The 17,289-nt window shown below is 28.0% G+C and overlaps 5 protein-coding genes, 4 non-coding genes and 1 pseudogene across 9 annotated transcripts; 6 read left to right on the forward strand and 4 right to left on the reverse strand.

Moving 5' to 3' along the window:
• Positions 1-3,190: 3,190 nt before the first annotated feature.
• Positions 3,191-6,131, forward strand: LOC113372028 (methyltransferase-like protein 6). Its single transcript, XM_026612396.1, has 8 exons — positions 3,191-4,014; positions 4,278-4,445; positions 4,714-4,772; positions 4,957-5,023; positions 5,248-5,348; positions 5,534-5,636; positions 5,822-5,922; positions 6,103-6,131. The coding sequence occupies exons 1-2, from the start codon at positions 3,329-3,331 to the stop codon at positions 4,438-4,440; spliced, it is 849 nt and encodes a 282-aa protein (XP_026468181.1). The 5' UTR covers positions 3,191-3,328; the 3' UTR covers positions 4,441-4,445; positions 4,714-4,772; positions 4,957-5,023; positions 5,248-5,348; positions 5,534-5,636; positions 5,822-5,922; positions 6,103-6,131.
• Positions 4,565-4,649, forward strand: LOC113372032. Its single transcript, XR_003366693.1, has one exon. It is a non-coding gene; the product is annotated as a small nucleolar RNA snR60/Z15/Z230/Z193/J17 (small nucleolar RNA).
• Positions 5,380-5,468, forward strand: LOC113372036. The gene has a single exon (XR_003366696.1). It is a non-coding gene; the product is annotated as a small nucleolar RNA snR60/Z15/Z230/Z193/J17 (small nucleolar RNA).
• Positions 5,668-5,756, forward strand: LOC113372034. Its single transcript, XR_003366694.1, has one exon. It is a non-coding gene; the product is annotated as a small nucleolar RNA snR60/Z15/Z230/Z193/J17 (small nucleolar RNA).
• LOC113372035 lies at positions 5,954-6,040 on the forward strand. The gene has a single exon (XR_003366695.1). It is a non-coding gene; the product is annotated as a small nucleolar RNA snR60/Z15/Z230/Z193/J17 (small nucleolar RNA).
• Positions 6,132-6,188: 57 nt separating the features above from the next.
• Positions 6,189-6,260, forward strand: LOC113372037 (annotated as a pseudogene).
• Positions 6,261-6,655: 395 nt separating this feature from the next.
• LOC113372029 lies at positions 6,656-7,992 on the reverse strand. Its single transcript, XM_026612397.1, has 5 exons — positions 7,858-7,992; positions 7,660-7,785; positions 7,220-7,539; positions 7,094-7,152; positions 6,656-6,879 (listed from the first exon to the last, which is right to left on the reverse strand). The coding sequence occupies exons 1-5, from the start codon at positions 7,914-7,916 to the stop codon at positions 6,727-6,729; spliced, it is 717 nt and encodes a 238-aa protein (XP_026468182.1). The 5' UTR covers positions 7,917-7,992; the 3' UTR covers positions 6,656-6,726.
• On the reverse strand, positions 7,992-11,937 carry LOC113372027 (rab-like protein 6). The gene is given in 7 exon segments (XM_026612395.1): positions 7,992-8,250; positions 8,537-8,714; positions 8,965-9,102; positions 9,200-9,375; positions 11,041-11,195; positions 11,818-11,878; positions 11,881-11,937. Coding segments are annotated over 7 exon segments (1,008 nt in total). The 3' UTR covers positions 7,992-8,007.
• A 2,736-nt stretch (positions 11,938-14,673) lies between these two features.
• Positions 14,674-15,659, reverse strand: LOC113372031. Its single transcript, XM_026612399.1, has 3 exons — positions 15,611-15,659; positions 15,381-15,543; positions 14,674-15,305 (listed from the first exon to the last, which is right to left on the reverse strand). The coding sequence occupies exon 3, from the start codon at positions 15,239-15,241 to the stop codon at positions 14,807-14,809; it is 435 nt and encodes a 144-aa protein (XP_026468184.1). The 5' UTR covers positions 15,242-15,305; positions 15,381-15,543; positions 15,611-15,659; the 3' UTR covers positions 14,674-14,806.
• A 902-nt stretch (positions 15,660-16,561) lies between these two features.
• On the reverse strand, positions 16,562-17,144 carry LOC113372030 (protein SMG7-like; the record flags this gene model as incomplete). The annotated part of the gene is made up of 3 exons (XM_026612398.1): positions 16,562-16,751; positions 16,833-16,928; positions 17,020-17,144. Coding segments are annotated over 3 exons (411 nt in total), but the record flags the coding sequence as incomplete, so codon positions are not given.
• Positions 17,145-17,289: the final 145 nt, after the last annotated feature.

Consider the following 17,289-nt stretch of genomic DNA (forward strand, 5'->3'; position numbering starts at 1 on the left):
CCACTTATAAAAATATTTGGTTTATCTGAAATGTGTTAAACAAACAAATCTATGCCTTTTTAAAAAATTAAATTAAGGAGTCACACAGCACTAAGATGGCAAAAACTTCAAAATTATTAAATTATATTATTTTTTTAAATATTTTTTTGAAATATTGTAAATTAGTCAATTTTTCGATCAATTTTATTTGTTTAATATTTGTGTATATTGCGGAAGTTCCATAAGTTTGCTTTAAGGCGGTGGTTTCCAATCTGTGGGGCGCACCCCCTCATAACATCGCTAAGTTGTTACAAGGGTACAACTGTTTCCAAAATTCAGTTTTCGAAAATAAACAAAAAAATGAAATTATATAAAAAATAATCATTTTTCATGCATATTTTTATATAAAGTTTTTAACCTGTCTGACTGGGATATGAAAATAATAAATAAATATATGAATAAAAAAAACTAATTAATTTGCAGTCTGATAATCATCTTTGATATTAGTTGAGTATTTATGAAATGAAATTGTTGAAAAAAAGAAAAACCCAACTATTTTTTATCAGAACGCAGGGGGGGTGCAAAAAAGATTGAAATCCACTGCTTTAGACAACGTTCTGAAAATAGTGTCTTCAATCTAACAATAAGCCGAATAAATTTTATTTTGCAAACAAATGCAATTTTCATATCATCTTAAGATGCTTATGAATCATAGTAATGTTTTCATATTATTTGTACTATAAACAGTTTCCGCACACATATACATCATGAGTTCAACGACACATGATGTGAAGATTCATTTTTTTTCCTAAAAATTAACTTTGACTAAGATTATGAGCCATCATATACTCTACTATAATTCACTTATCATAAATTCATTGCCAGGAGTAAAAATACTACGGTAGCTTATACTAGCTTTTATATTGTGTAATAATTAAATCAGTTTTCTGATTATCTAAAAACTAATGCCAAACAATGTTTTATTATACCCATATATCTATATAATAATATGATAATAATTATAATAATATTATTATTTAATGGTAAAATAAGAAGTGACTTTAGTTTTAGCCGCGTGGCACAAAATAAGTTGTACTTAGTCGTCTTTAGATAAATAAGTACAACTTTAATTATAATTTCTACTGTTATTATTAATGTTGTGACGTGAGATAATATATAATACGAAGAAGTTTATTATAAGGATAATATTACAAATATTATGTAAATACTGACAGATATTGTAAATAATATTAGTATACTAAACTATTTATTATACATATATGTATATGCATGCAACAAGTTAAGGGTGGAAATTATCTATTATTTTTCGTAGTTTATTGGTAAAACAACTTAAGATTTTTGCAACTGAAAGTATTAAAATCAGAACTTGTTATTTTGTTTCTATTCCGTTCAATTAATTCAATTTGATATATTTGGTGGATTATTTTATCATTAAACAAATATGAGAGCTATAAAAATATTATGATCTAGATACATAGCAACTCTTATTATCATAGCAATAGTTAATTTTAATTTTGTTCACATCGATTCCAAATAACAGTTTCAGTACATAATCATTTAGAATACAGTAGTTTTTAAAACATTTCACCAAAAAGTAATAGATTTAACCTTAACTAATGTATGTATAAACATATATGCATAGCTTATATAATAAAGAAATATAATATGATTGTCCATGTGTCTATATATGTGAAGTATGTGAAAATAACTATATTTTGATTTTAAAAAATAATAAATGGTATACTTGTATCAAAATATTAAGTTTTTTTCTATAATTGCAGCATTCATTGCCATCATAAGTTAACCACAAATCAATTATTTTGTATTGATACTACATAGGGGCGTTGCTACCAGCCGTATCAAAAATACGGAGTCCCCGAGACAGGGAACCCCCAATGATATTGATATTGAAACGAAGGCGAAAATTTTAGCACTCTTCTCCTAATTTAAGGAATCGACTCGGCCTATCGTTGGAAAACCAAACATTTCTGGCAAAAACATAAACCATTCCTTCGGGGAGTTAGTCATTATTAACTGAAGCAGAAACTTTATCAAAAACTGTAGCCATTATAAGCTAAAATGGTTAAACAATTTGTGTATTGAATTTGAATTGTTTGTAGAAATTTTCAAAAAGGATAGATGAATATTGATGATAAATGAAATTTTATTAATTACTGCCTGGGGGGCCCCCGGCCAATGCACGCTATGCCCCTGATACAACATGAGAAATAATAGTCAGTTTTTATATTAAGTCAATCATTTGTTGTTAATATGATATTTGTACACTAAATATTGTACTAAATATTGTATGGTACTAAAGTTCTTAATAAGTTTTTTAACTTCTCGTAAGTAATGGGCAGAAAATCGTAAATAAACATTTTTGCATATCTTCACGTTTTGAAGGTTTCTGAACATTTTGGTATACCTTAGAAAAAATGGATGTGTGTGTCCACGTTTTCAACCTATTTGAATTGTTCAAAAAACATTCGATTCCTATTGATAGGGAGATGGGCTGATTAGTTTTTGGCAAAGACAGGTCCAGCCGTTACGGAGATACGGAGCAAAGAGTGCAGAAAATACAAATCGAGTTTTTGAGAAAACGGATTATCCGATTGAGTGATCTAAAAAACATTCAAATTGTAATGATTGGGAAAAGAGGTTATTAGTTTTTGTCAAAGGTAGGCCCAGCCATTTCAAAGATACAGAGCTAAATGTGCAAGAAATTGCAGTTTTTGAGAGAACTAATTTTGACTAAAGTTCTAATATACTTTAAACAAGTAATTTCAACTTTGCAATTCAGCTTATATAATTCTTATAAATTTTAGAGAATGTTACAGTGTTACAGTATTAATTTATAATAACTATTTAAAAACATTTAGTTTTTCTCGATATATTTCGTTACGGTACGGGAAGGTCCAGCAATTTTCCTTAAGGTACGATGCCATACACCACTAGTTCTATATTTAAATGTTTAACTTTTCGAAACATTTAATGATCTAATTTTATCGAAAATATCTAGTATAAAATCATTATTTCTTATGCAACATTAATTTGTATCGAATTCAACATTTTTAAATTTGAATTTGTCGCTTTTGAACTTACCTCCAAAATAATTAATTTTGTTTTGCGGATACAGGTTGGTACTACTGAGCGAAGTGAACACGAAGAGCTCGCGGACAAGACTGACAAAATCATCGTTCTTTCTTTCCGAGCTTGCCTCTTGTGAAGAACGTGGTAGCCAGTGGTAACAAAACTATAAGATCCTGGTGAAAAATATTGCTAAAGAAATGTTCTCCGGGTATAGAAGTTCATATAAAATATTAACAAAATGTCCATAGCAAGTGAACCCGTCGAGATGGATGAAGATGAAGTGGCGTTTACCAAAGCCCGTGAGTTGACCGACGAAGAAAAGCTAAAACTAACCCAACAAGACACGCGACTTGTGAGTTCTTTTAAAGCAAATAAGTTAGAAATAGATTCCAAAAAGAACTGGGATTTGTTCTATAAACGAAATGATACCAGGTTCTTTAAAAACCGGCATTGGACTACACGTGAATTTGAAGAATTACTGGATGATAAATCCGAGCACGGTACGCCAAAGAAAATGCTAGAAATAGGATGTGGCGTTGGTAATTTAATATACCCCTTGATTAAAGATAAGTTAAATAAGTATTTTATATATGCTTGTGATTTATCTGAAAGAGCAGTCGATTTGGTGAAATCAAATTCCTTGTATGATGAAAATATAATGAAGGCTTTTCAATGCGACATAACCAAGAATGATATTTTCCAGTATTTGGAAAATAATTCTATAGACATAGTTACTGCAGTTTTTGTTTTATCAGCGATACACCCAGATAAGTTCAGCACAACACTGCAAAATATTTTTAATATATTGAAACCAGGAGGTGTATTGTTGTTTCGAGATTATGGATTGTATGATATGGCTCAATTGAGGTTCAAACCTGGAAATAAAATAGCTGATAACTTTTATGTACGGCAGGATGGTACTAGGTATGTAAAATTATCTTATCTTTATTATATTTTTTGATGGATGCAATGGATTAAATAACCCAAATGTACGTTTTCTTTAGTCTCATTACTAGAAAAAAAAAATACATTTCTTACCTTACATGATGATTTTGGCAGGCTCCCTCATCAGAGAGAACCCAAATATAAAAATATGTTGATGTTTCTGCCCACTGACCTTACTAAATCAATTTAGTTTGCTTTAGTATTTTATAATATTAAATATTATAATTATACTTTATTTCCAGGTCATTCTATTTTTCTACCGAGTACCTTGAAATCCTTTTGAGATCAGCAGGATTTAACATCATTTCGAACACATATATTCATAGACGTACTGTGAATATCAAAAGCAACATTGATGTTCCTAGAATATTTGTTCAGGGCAAATACATGAAGCCTTACAGTTGATACAGGTAATTTCTGCAATAAGCTTAATTCGTTATATGAAATTTACAAAATATAATTATATACATTTTTCGGCTGTATGTTTTTTAGTTACTTTGTTAGCTTGCTTAATAATTTACTCTTGCATTCTCATACTGTGATGATATTATAGTTCAATTGATCGCTGTGATATTTACTATTGCAATGTCTTTCGCTCCTATCTGATTAATCAAAAATCTGTTTATAAAAGTTTTAATAGAGAAATTTATGAATTGATTTTTTATCTTTCTCTTTCAGAATCTGAATGAGTCTTTGGAAATTAACCTGGCTGATATCAAAATTATTAATTTGAACAGGTAATTATTTATAAAATTCTTTTTAATGTTTCTTAATGATGATTTATGGCAGGCTCCCTCATCAGAGAGAACCCAAATATTAAAACGTGTTGATATATATCTGCCCACTGAAATAGTAGAAATGATTTTAAAAAATGTAATTGTATTTTTAGATTATATTAATCTGTTTTTCTTTCTTTTTTAGAATTTCTGAAAGAATGCTTCATAAACGGTTTTATCTTTTATGGGAATATTCGGCTTTATTATCAAATGTAAGTAACTTCTATTGTCTTATGAAGTATATAAGTTTAAAATATATTGTCTCCTTTCTTATTTTTTCTGTTAAAAGAATGATGAAATTATAAATTAGATTTTGCTGTGATATCTAACTAGCAATGTATGATAACCCATTCTCCTCTGAATTTTTTTTTGTATACCGTACATCTTTTTTTTTAACTTGACTTTTAAAATTTAATCATTACTTTTTTCTTTCCAGTATAATTAAAATTAGTCAGTAGCTGCAAAACTAAAAGAAATATTAGGATCATTTGATCTGATGAGAAAACCAGGCAGACTTTCTTGTCTCAACTAAGCAAGGTAATTACATAATAAACAAATTACTATATAATCCAGTCTTTTATGATGAAATTATAGTTCAATTGACTTTACTGTGATATCTAACTAGCAATTGTCTTTCGCTCCTATCTGAATATTTTTTTGTATATGCCAAATCTTTATGCATTTAAATTTGACTTTTAAAATTCATTACTTTTTTCTTTCAGTATGATTGAAATTACTCAGAGGCTACAAAACTAAGAATTATCATCATGATATTTCAATCCGATGTAAAAGCCATGCAGACTTTCATGTGCTGAAATAAGCAAGGTAATTACATAATGAGTAGATTACTACATAATCTAGTCTTTTATGATGAAATTATAGTTCAATTGACTTTACTGTGATATCTAACTAGCAATTGTCTTTCGCTCCTATCTGAATATTTTTTGTATACCTCAAAACTTTCTTCATTTAAAATTGACTTTTAAAATTAATTACTTTTTTCTTTTCAGTATGGCTGCAATTACTCAATGGCTAGAAAACTGAGAACTATCATGTTAATTGAATCCGATGTAAAAACACATGCAGACTTTCATGTGCTTTACTGAGCAAGGTAATTACAATAAACAAATTACAAAATAAAATCTTTTTTTATGATGAAATTATAGTTCAATTGACTTTACTGTGATATCTAACTTGCAATTGTCTTTCGCTCCTATCTGAATACTCTTTCATAATCATCTTTATTTTGAACTCACTTCAAAAGTCTAACTCTTTGGTTTTTTTTTTTTAGATTCATTGCATGAATCTGGTGATGCTGATGAAACGAAATTTTGAATAAGGTAAATTTCATGCATTATATTTTATAATAAATTTTTACTTATGATGATATTATAGTTCAATTGAAAGTTCTATGATATTTACTTAGCAATGTCTTTCGCTCCTATCTGATTTTTGTTATAAAGCACATTTTGTTATAAAGCTTTTAAAATATCCTAATATATTTTTTTTTAAATTCAGGTTTAGTGTATGGGAGATCATATCACTGAAGTAAAATGTATATTGTCTCAGTAATCAAGGTTAGTTTTAGTTATTTCATGTTACATTGTTTCATTCAATGATGAATTGAACTTGTAATGATTTTCTGTGAATTTTCATTATATTAGCTCTATCTGAATATTATTTCAATTCAAAATAATTACTGGATATAACTGAAATCATTAATAACAAAAACATTTTTGTTTCAGTTGGATCTCTTTAAGGCGCTGATGAAATTAATACTATATGTATGAGATAAAAATCACATTGTGTATTATAGTTATTCTTAATAAACTATGTACTCACATAACAGATTTATTTTAGTTTAAATAACATTTAGATTCAAAGTACAGATTCAATAGTTTCAGCATATGTTTCATTAAATAGCTTCGTAAGCATCAGCTTCTGGATTTTGATTTCCATGTCCATTCAAAAACAATTCCAGCTCATCTCGTTTCTTTTTATCTTTCTTATTACTCTTCTTTTTCTCTTTATCTTTGCTCTTTTTAGATTTTTTGTGCTTCTTTGTTTCCTGAAATAAAATTTTATTAAATTACCATAATTTCAAAAATCATAAATAAAAATTTAACACTGAAAATTACAAAAAATATTTCAACAAATAAAGACCATTACTTTATTACATTAATGATTACTATCTGTTGGACCAAAACAAATAAAATTTAAATATTTTGCTTTTAAATGAAACAAGACTGCAAAATTATTTGATAACAATGTTTAATTTTTACCTTCGTCTCCTCTATTAAACCTTGGTTAATACTACATGTACCAGTGGAATCCTCTCCACCTGCATAATTTTAATGATTAATTATTAATTCAAAAAATTTATCAAAGATTAACAATGTTGCCTATACCTTCTGGTGACCTTCTCACTTTTGAAGAACTTGGTATCCATTCATCAGAACCAAAGTTAACATCCAACTCATCACTTTTTAGACTATCAAAATCATTCTCTTCATTGGTGGGTTGATCATAATTAGAAAGTGGTTTAAAATCACCAATATCCAGTTTCGACATATTGATATTGAAATTATTTTTTGTAGAGTGAGAAAATGTTTTGCCATTTGAAACCATTTTATTAGAATTTTGTGTATTAAATTCTTCTGTAATCTCTTCTGCACCATCAATTTCCTCTTGGAATGTTGCAACTAAGGGGTTTCCAATTTCTGCATCACTAGAATAAAAGAATTGCTTTTAAATCAAATGTATGCTTATTATCATTATGTAAAATTAATAAATGGTACAAAATTGTACTAAGAAAGTTGTTAGTTAAATAATAGTATTGTGTATGTACCTATCACTGTCATGTTTATCATCAGCCACTGCAGAACCTCCAACATCATCTAAGAAGCTCCTGTCTAAAGCATCATCAGGACAAAAATCTTCCACGGTGTTCAATTGACTTTTGTACAAATGCTTACTGAAATTAATATAAAATTAATTAATTGAAATAATTATATTTTTTTTAAAAATAAAGTATAGTTTCTGTTACCTGTTACTATTTGTATGTTGTGCAGACTCAGTTTTTATAATTTTATTTTTAACATCCATATTTCTTTGTTCAGATGATGAACCTATTGCTTCACTACCTTGTTGACAGATTTGTGGTGATTTGAGATTGGCCGTCAAATTTGGAACTTGGCTATTTTGTAGGATCACTGTTTACTACAACTGGTTTACCTGCAACTATTATCGGATGACCTGCACCAATTGTAACTGTGCTATGGCTTTGTATCGGAATGTCTTTGCGTTCGTTTGTGCTATCTTGAGCATTATTAGATGTTGGTATAACATTTGTTGGAATTTTAGCATTGTGATCTGCAATTTGCCGTCTCTTTTTAACTAAGTTGTCTAGAAATTTGTTATAATTTGATTCATCAGATTGCTGTAAAGGATAAATTGAAAATCAAATTCATATTAGGCAATGGTATTACTAATTATCTTCCATATTTAAAAATATTCTACATTATTATTTATCAAATTTTGTTACAACTTTGGATGAAATTAGATGTTTGTTTATTTTTATTATATGATTATTAATTTATAAATATATTACACATTAAGCTAAAATTTAACTAATTTTTTTAATATGTTTCAAAGGCAAAAAATAGTCATATATTGCACAAAGTTGCAAAATTATAGATTTGTACATTTTGTACAAAATATTTTACCTGAAACAATAGAATCTCTTCTTTTGTAATATCTGTATCTCTCTTATTTCTCTCTAATAAAAGCTCAAGGCTTAACCTCTGCAGTCTCAGAAATGGAAGTCCTAGAAACCGATGAAGTAAATGTAGGCCAAATCCATTTCTCATGGAACTTTCTGCATACAAGGTTTCACCAGATCTCCTATAGTAAAATTATTTGTTTCACTTAAAAAATTATAAATAAATGTATTATTCATTTTAAACTAGCAACTTGCAAAAAATTAGAAAACTAATTACTTATATACTTAAAGTTGTAATAAGATAATTTTTTATTCTAGAAAAGTTACTTTATCAAGCCAAGTAATTGATTTTGTATATTAGCAGCAACTGATCATTTAATAAGTGTGGTCAAAAAAATGATATTCTAGCATATAAAATAATAAACAACTTACATAAAATTTTCAATAAATCCTGATACTTGTCCATTTGTCACTGCTTGATGATGACTCATATCACAATGATTGCCTAATATTAAAACTGGAATATCATCAGGAACTTTAGCCAGCTCCTTGCAGACATAGTCAAAGGTCCTATCAATATATAATAATTTATTTAGCATAAATTTAAATTATTATTTAATAAACAATATATATATATATATATATATATATGATATTTATTTTTTACCAAGATTTAGTAACATCCATCATCAGTATAACTCCATGAGTGCCTTTGTAAACATCTAAAAATTCTGCGTCCAGAGCAGGTGGGCATGCATCTATAGGACTTGTCGTCAGAGATAATTTCAAACCACTATTTTGGGGTCTGGATTTTCCTCTATCAACAACATCCCATACTTCTACCTGGAAGTAATATATAATAATAGGTTCAAAATAAATAGGGACTTTATGGACTTTAGAAGTATTGCCAAAATAACTGTAAATTAACATGTATAATTAAACTAATTGATTTTTTTTATTAATATTCCCTTTATCACGTCGTATATTATTAATTACTACACTTTTAAAGGCTTGTGTGCACTGCAATTATTGGAAGAATGAAAACAAGAATAGATATAAAAATAGAAATTTTTATTAAATGATTTATGTGACTAGTATTGTGACTAACTGAATACTGCATTATAAATTTTAAAATATAATACAACTAGCTGTAAGTGGAATTCTGTCTTGAGGCATTTATGGCATCGTGCCTTAAGGCAAATTGCTGGAACTTCCCGTACCGAAATGTTCGAGGAATACTGAATGTTTTCAAATAGATTATTATAAATATTGTAACATTGTCTAATATTTATGAGAATTATATAAACTGAATTGCAGAGTTGAAAATATTTGTAAAGTATATTAGAACTATAGCCAGAATTAAAAATAAAATCTGAAATATTTTTGATAAAACTAAAAAAAAAAAAAAAAAAAAAAAAAAAAAAATTGAACAAAATTTTTTTTCCAAAATCATTATTTTGTTAAGACAAGCAGAAAGTTCTTTGAATCATTTAAATCGGACGCTTAGTTCTCTCAAAAACTGCCATTTTTTACATATTTAGCTCCATATCTTCGAAATGGCTGGGCCTGCCTTTGCCAAAAACTAATAAGCACTTCTCCCAATCATTACTAATTGAATGCTTTTTAGATCATTCAAATCAGATACTCCGTTCTCTCAAAAATTCGATTTCTATTTTCTGCACTCTTTGCTCCGTATCTCCGAAACGGCTGGACCTGCCTTTGCCAAAAACTAATCAGCTCTTTTCCCTATCAATAGGAATCGAATGTTTTTTGAACCATTCAAATCGGTTGATCCGTGCGCCCTAAAACGTGACTGGAATTTGTATCCATACATACATACACACACACACACACACACACACACACACACACACACACACATCCATTTTTTCTGAGGTATGCCAAAACGTTCAAAAACCTTCAAAACGTCGAGAAATGTTAAAATTTTCAATTCCGATTTTCGGCCCATTACAATAACTTACCCTACGGGAGTTAAAAATTATTATTAGGTTGTCAAATATCTCCCTTCCGCTTTTTTGCTCTTGGTTTATAATACAAAAAGGCGGAAGGGAGATATTTGACAACCTTATATAACTGCCTGGAAGAGAGAGTTCACAAATATACACTGATACTACTATAGAATTTTGGGAATTATTATTTATGGGATTTTTCTATAATCCCACAATTTGATACAATAGAATATACATGGGTTTAAAAAAATACATTAATAACAAAAATATAAAAAGGGATGCGGGCGTATTTACTTAAGCTTTGGAAAATATATGGAAAAATTATAGGATTTGCATCTGCATCCTGTGCTCACTTAAACTAAACAATGATCATAATATATTTAATGAATTCACATTAGTAACAATTGCAATTAGTAGCAATTCAACGCAAATAGCAAATTAAAGTAATAAGTATTTAATGACATTCAATTAAAATCTAAAATAACTTTAGATTTGAAATAATTTTTCATGAATATATAGTTTTAATCAGTCTAATTACCTTTACAATATCATCTGTAGCTTTGAAGGCCCATTGAATAGAAGCAACTTGAATTTGTTCTGTAGGAACATATTCTTCTATAAAACCTCTGCCTTGCAAGCGTTCTAATAAACATGATTTACCAACATTGCGATCTCCCTTGATTATGATTTTCACTAAAACATAGGATAAAAAATTTAATATTTCAGTAAGATAAAATTAGTCAAAAAACAAATGGAGCCTGTTTTGCTCCTTTATATAAGAATATATGGAAATTTGAGCAAAAAATCATAGATAAGGATAAACTTGACACTGAATACTTAGATTCAATAATTCTTATAAACACTAAATATATATATAGGCAAGGTGGATATTATCTTTCTTTCATATATTATCAATCAAGATTAATATATTGTATATATAAAGTTCTGTACCTAATTTGCAAAACGATAGCTAACTTTTGTGTTTTAGAGCGATCGATTGTGGTATTTTAATATTACAAAGAAAAAGAACAATTCATCAAGAAGAACCATATGTATAAAAGACAACAGCATTTTTACCAATAATGATAGAATTTGTAAATCTCAAACTTGATTGAATCTCTAAATTAGGAATATAATAGAAAGTATCATATAATTTAAAATGGGTATATAAAGTTAGTATTGAATTATTTAAAACCTAGATTTTATGAGATGACCTAACCTTTAAAATATCTTCAGACTTTAAAGTAAAATCTTTCTCTAACATAGTATGTTATTTTAATATTCTATTTCTATTAATACTATATTATTCACATACTGTTATATTGAACTCCTTTCGAAAATTTCTTTTGCAGAGTACCAGGCATGGCCTGGTGACTGGGGGGCCATTCGAAGCATTTTCTGCTTTTCCAGCTAGTCTTTTGAAAGCTGAAAACATATCAACGCTGATATGTTAACTTCTCCATAAATACTTTAATTAAGCTGTCGAACACGTCTTACTTTTACGACCAACATATGCACTATAAATTTAAACCATTATAAATTAACTAGTTATAAAATATTCATTTAAGTAATTAAAAATAGAGGAGTGGTGAGTCAAAATAACATTGATGTTATATTAGTTTTATATGACATTTTCATCAACATTGCAAATTCCTCTGCCACTAGTTGCAAGCTGCAACAAGGCAATGTCAACTCAAGTCAACCCATATGTCACAAGACAAGGTTGGCTAAATAATTAATTTACATAAAATATATGGAAAAATGAGGAAAATTATTTTTAATATATTCGCATTGCATTGTTTAGGATTATTAAATTGAAAAAAATAATAGTATTTTATTTTATATTTCTAAATGAAATACTTTTACATCTCGAAACATTATCGAAAATTTATGACAGATGATACGAAAGTTAAAATATGTAGGAGGAAGTAATCCTTATTACTTCCTGTGGAAAAAATTTAAATTTTCAGAAGAAAATCCTAGTTAACTTCCCGTAGGGTAAGTTATTGTAATGGGCCGAAAATCGGAATTGAAAATTTTTACATTTCTCGACGTTTTGAAGGTTTCTGAACATTTTGGCATACCTCAGAAAAAATGGATGTGTGTGTGTGTGTATGTATGTATGGATACAAATTTCCAGTCACGTTTCCGGGCGAACGAAACAACCAATTTGAATGGTTCAAAAAGCATTCGATTCGTATCGATAGGGAAAAGAGCTGATTAGTTTTTGGCAAAGGCAGGTCCAGCCGTTTCGAGGATACGGAGCAAAGAGTGCAGAAAATAAAAATCGACTTTTTGAGAGAACGGAGTATCCGATTTGAATGATCTAAAAAACATTCAATTAGTAATGATTGGGAGAAGTGTTTATTAGTTTTTGGCAAAGGCAGGCCCAGCCATTTCGAAGATACGGAGCTAAATATGTAAAAAATGGCAGTTTTTGAGAGAACTAAGCGTCCGATTTGAATGATTCAAAAAACTTTCTGCTTGTTCTAACAAAATAATTGATTTTGGAAAAAAATTTTTGTTCCAATTTTTTTTTTTTAATTCAGATTTTATTTTTAATTCTGACTATAGTTCTAATATACTTTAAACAAATAATTTCAACTTTGCAATTTAGTTTATATAATTCTTATAAATATTAGACAATATGTTACAATATTAAGAATAATCTATTTGAAAACATTCAGTATTCCTCGAACATTTCGTTACGATACGGGAAGTTCCAGCAATTTGCCTAAGGCACGATGCCACCCACCCCACTAGTTTTTTTTTAATTTTATCCTTTCTCGATGTTTCAAGCAATTCGAATCGATTAAAATGAAATACAAAAGGGCTATGCTTTGTATGAGCCGAAATTTGACATTTCGTCGACGTTTTCTAAAAAAACGGCTGAACCTATTTCAAAAACTTTTAAAGCCATTTTATGTAACTCAATGAGGATTCGTATTGATTAGATTTGCGTATCGATCGGTCCAGCCCTTTCTTTATAAATAACGGAAAAATGCAAAAATTTTCGTCTACGTTTTAGCCAAAAATTCTGAACCGCTTTTAAAAATTCAAAACTGATTGATTTTTAGTCAATTTAGCCGGGCCATTTTTTCGCAATTAAAACTGCGTTTTTAGAAAATATGTTTATCAAGTATGTACAAAATTGAATAATCTGTATTTGTTTCTAACATTATAAGGCCCTTCAGAAACTCAGTATGTTTATATAAATTTATTTATAAACAACTCATGAATTATTATAGTTTGCCAAGAAGTTTATGTTACTTTATTAATTATTAATACGCAATTGCATATTAATATATAGAAATTTTATACATGATGCCTGAGATTATTAGAATACCAAATATGATCATTTAATATCATTATGTCGAAGGTCTTATTGAGAAATTCATATGGTGACAGAGAGCTGCCTCAACAGTCTCAACAATTACAACAAAAGATTCAATAAAAAATGAAACAAATTAAAATTATCAATATGTCAAAAGTCATGCATAAATACAAAATATTCACCACGCTGTGTCAGATAACATTCTTATTATATTAAAACAATTTACTGAGTTAAATGGTGTATTCGTTTATAAAAATACATAAAAGCTATAATAAAAATAATAATATACTTTCTGTCAAGAATATAATATTTTCCTGTTCAGAATGCAACCACAAAATTATTATTTATAATTGCATTCAAGATTCATATAAATATATGTACTAAATATTGAATAATAATATGAAGTTAATTTTGGTTAGAGTATAGTTATAAATCTGATGTTGCATCACACACAGCACTAATAATATTAAAAGATATATATATCATTTGCATAATTTAATCAAATAAATTAGCAGCAATGATACAAAATTTAAACCAAATTTTTACAATTTTTTCACAATTTACCAAATTTTATAAAACAACAAATTTTTATTAACTAAACAAATTTAATTATACTGTACTTGAACTTCTTCTACCAAAAGATGAGTAGGCAATCCCAGCTTCATTTTCATAGTTTATACAATTATGATTTAATTTTTCTAACCTTTATAGCATTTGCAACTATACCTTTTAACAAATGCAATTAATGAATTTATAAAATATAAAATTATACTATTTCCTTTACTTTTATATTTATAATATCAAATCCTTGCGATTCATTACTAATAACTTGTGGTCTATAACGACGATTTTCTTTAAAAAATGCTTACTTTCACCATTGTCATCTTATAGCTGCTTAATAGGACTCTCAAGACCTGCTGCAAGCAATTCTACAACTTCATGTTCCAACCAGAATATTCCAATATAGATCCTATTTTATGACATTGGTATCATATTTTGTCTTTTGATCCTCTAACAATTTTGCCAATGGCGAATGACCACTAAATAGTGAATATCCGCCACCATTACCCCACAGACTTGAAGTGCCATTCATACCAGATAAGAGAGATGTATAATTTAAACCGTTTTCCTCAAGAAAGCTAAAATTGCTATAAATTGATGTTGATTGATTTAAATCAATATCTTGCATACTTTTACTGTTTTCATCTATCCAATCTGTAGATAAAACCGTAGGTGATTCTATTGGAAGGCTATACAAAGACTTCATAGCCTTGTCTTCTCGTTCATTGTTTGAATCGTATTCTTCTTTCAAGTCTAAGTTATGTTTCATTTGAAGAATTGTTTGCAATGCAACATTAGTTCTAGCTCTTTTTGGTTTAGATTTAGCAGAGCCCGGTTGAATCATTCTCACTATAGCAGCCTTTTCATCATTATTTGTTGCATTTGAAGTATTTTCAAATACATCAGCACTGCAATAATAGTAATTAAATTAATTTATAAAATTTTATAAATAGTAATTTGATAGTAATAAAATGTTATTTTACCTTTTTGAAATTTTATCCAATATAAGCTTAGTCCATTTCAAGACTCTTTCACCGCAAACCTCATCTTGAGTAAAATCTGACAAAATTTCTTTATTTTGAGTCAAACCAAAGGGTATATAATTTGTCAATTCCAATTCTTCATCAAGTATACCATCACTATCATCTGCAATGCAATAATATTACTGAAACCACAATCGATTAAATATTATGCTTATTATAGCTTTAATTACCTATTCCAGAATCACTTTCAATTACATTGCTTGTTAATGATATAAAATGATTTTCCAACATTTTAAATGATTTTTAAAAATAGTTTCACCAATCAGATGCTCTTTCCTCATAATCCATGACAGAAACAAGTAAGCTGCAATGAGAATAATTTAGCATATTGAAGAAATTAATTATCATTATTATCGATAATTAATATATATTATTCTCAGTAAATAAGTATGATTAATGTACCTGTTTTATACGATTCATCAGTTTTTTCCAACAGATAAAATAAATGTATGTAGTGTGTTAGAATAATTTGTTTCAAAATTTCCTCATCTTTTGATAATTCTGATTCCTTGCATACTGCATCAATAATTTTTGAATAGGAATATGTAACAAGTATGAACGCCTTAAAGAAATAAATAATACTTACATAACTAATTAATGTTATTTTGAGCTTGCTTACAAATATCAATATTTTTTAATTTTTTTAAAATTATAGATATAAATTAGTTGAGTACAAATAACACATACCTCAATACACTTTTATTATTCAGTTGATTCGTTACAGGGCATTCAATTTTCATGTCATAAATTGAATTATTCAAAACATAATACATCTGTTTTAAAAAAGCGCTTATATAGTCTTCTAGAGTAGAAATTTTGCTGCATTCACTATAATAAAAAAGAACAAGAAGTCTTAGATAAAAAAACATTGCTACTAAATGAATTTCATGGAATAATATCTATAATAATATTATACTTGTAATTTATATGTATTGTATTTTATATACTAAATAGATGTAAATTGTTTACAAAATCAGTAATATAGTATGTTATTATTGAATAACTGAATTAATTAGATTTTTTTATTGTGAGTGTAATCACAAACACTACTAAACTATTATTCAATACTAAAACAAAATATGTGTAACTAATATAATAATAATACTGAATATAGTAACAACTTACAATGTTTTATGTTCTTCCAATAATCTCATCAAATTATTATGCGCCGGCATAAAAGATTGCACACATGAATTTGCTCGACAATACAAAGAGCAAATCTTAAGCGCATCCATTGAAGATGATTTGGGTTCCAAAAGAGCTAATTGGTTGTATGCATGACCAAAAGCTGGTGCTACTTTGATTGCTTGCCTTAAAAAAAAAAACAAATGTAAATCTTGATAAAGCAAATTTCAAACAGTGTTTTAATAAAGTTTTTCAATCAATACATACTCATAAAAATTTTGCGCCTGTTCTTTATGTCCTTGATATCTAGCCAGATCTCCAAGATGAACAAGGCAGTATTGTCCTACAAAGCTCAAATCCGTACTGGAATAAAAGCAATAATAACAATCCACACTATAATAACTTACTTTTATATATATTTAAAAAAAAATTATATATAATTCTTAACTAATACCTGATTTGCAACACATCTTTATGAGCACCCCAAGTAGAATTCAGTAAATTTATGTAAAATCCTGATGCACCAGATAAATACCACGATAATACAGCAGAAAACTCAGACTTTTGTGTGACATTGTACTTAAATTAAACCATAAATTTTCAAAAATATGACATTTTTTTGTTAAAACTATATAATTCATTAATCTATTATAGTGTATAATTCGAAATTATTTTAAACAAACCTCCTTATTTTTTATCAGATCTTGCAAAGATGAAATACAAA

Source organism: Ctenocephalides felis, unplaced genomic scaffold (genome assembly GCF_003426905.1).
Source record: "Ctenocephalides felis isolate EL2017-DRISC unplaced genomic scaffold, ASM342690v1 CF-g0.4_SCAFFOLD_01529, whole genome shotgun sequence".
Taxonomy (NCBI): Eukaryota; Metazoa; Arthropoda; class Insecta; order Siphonaptera; family Pulicidae; genus Ctenocephalides; species Ctenocephalides felis.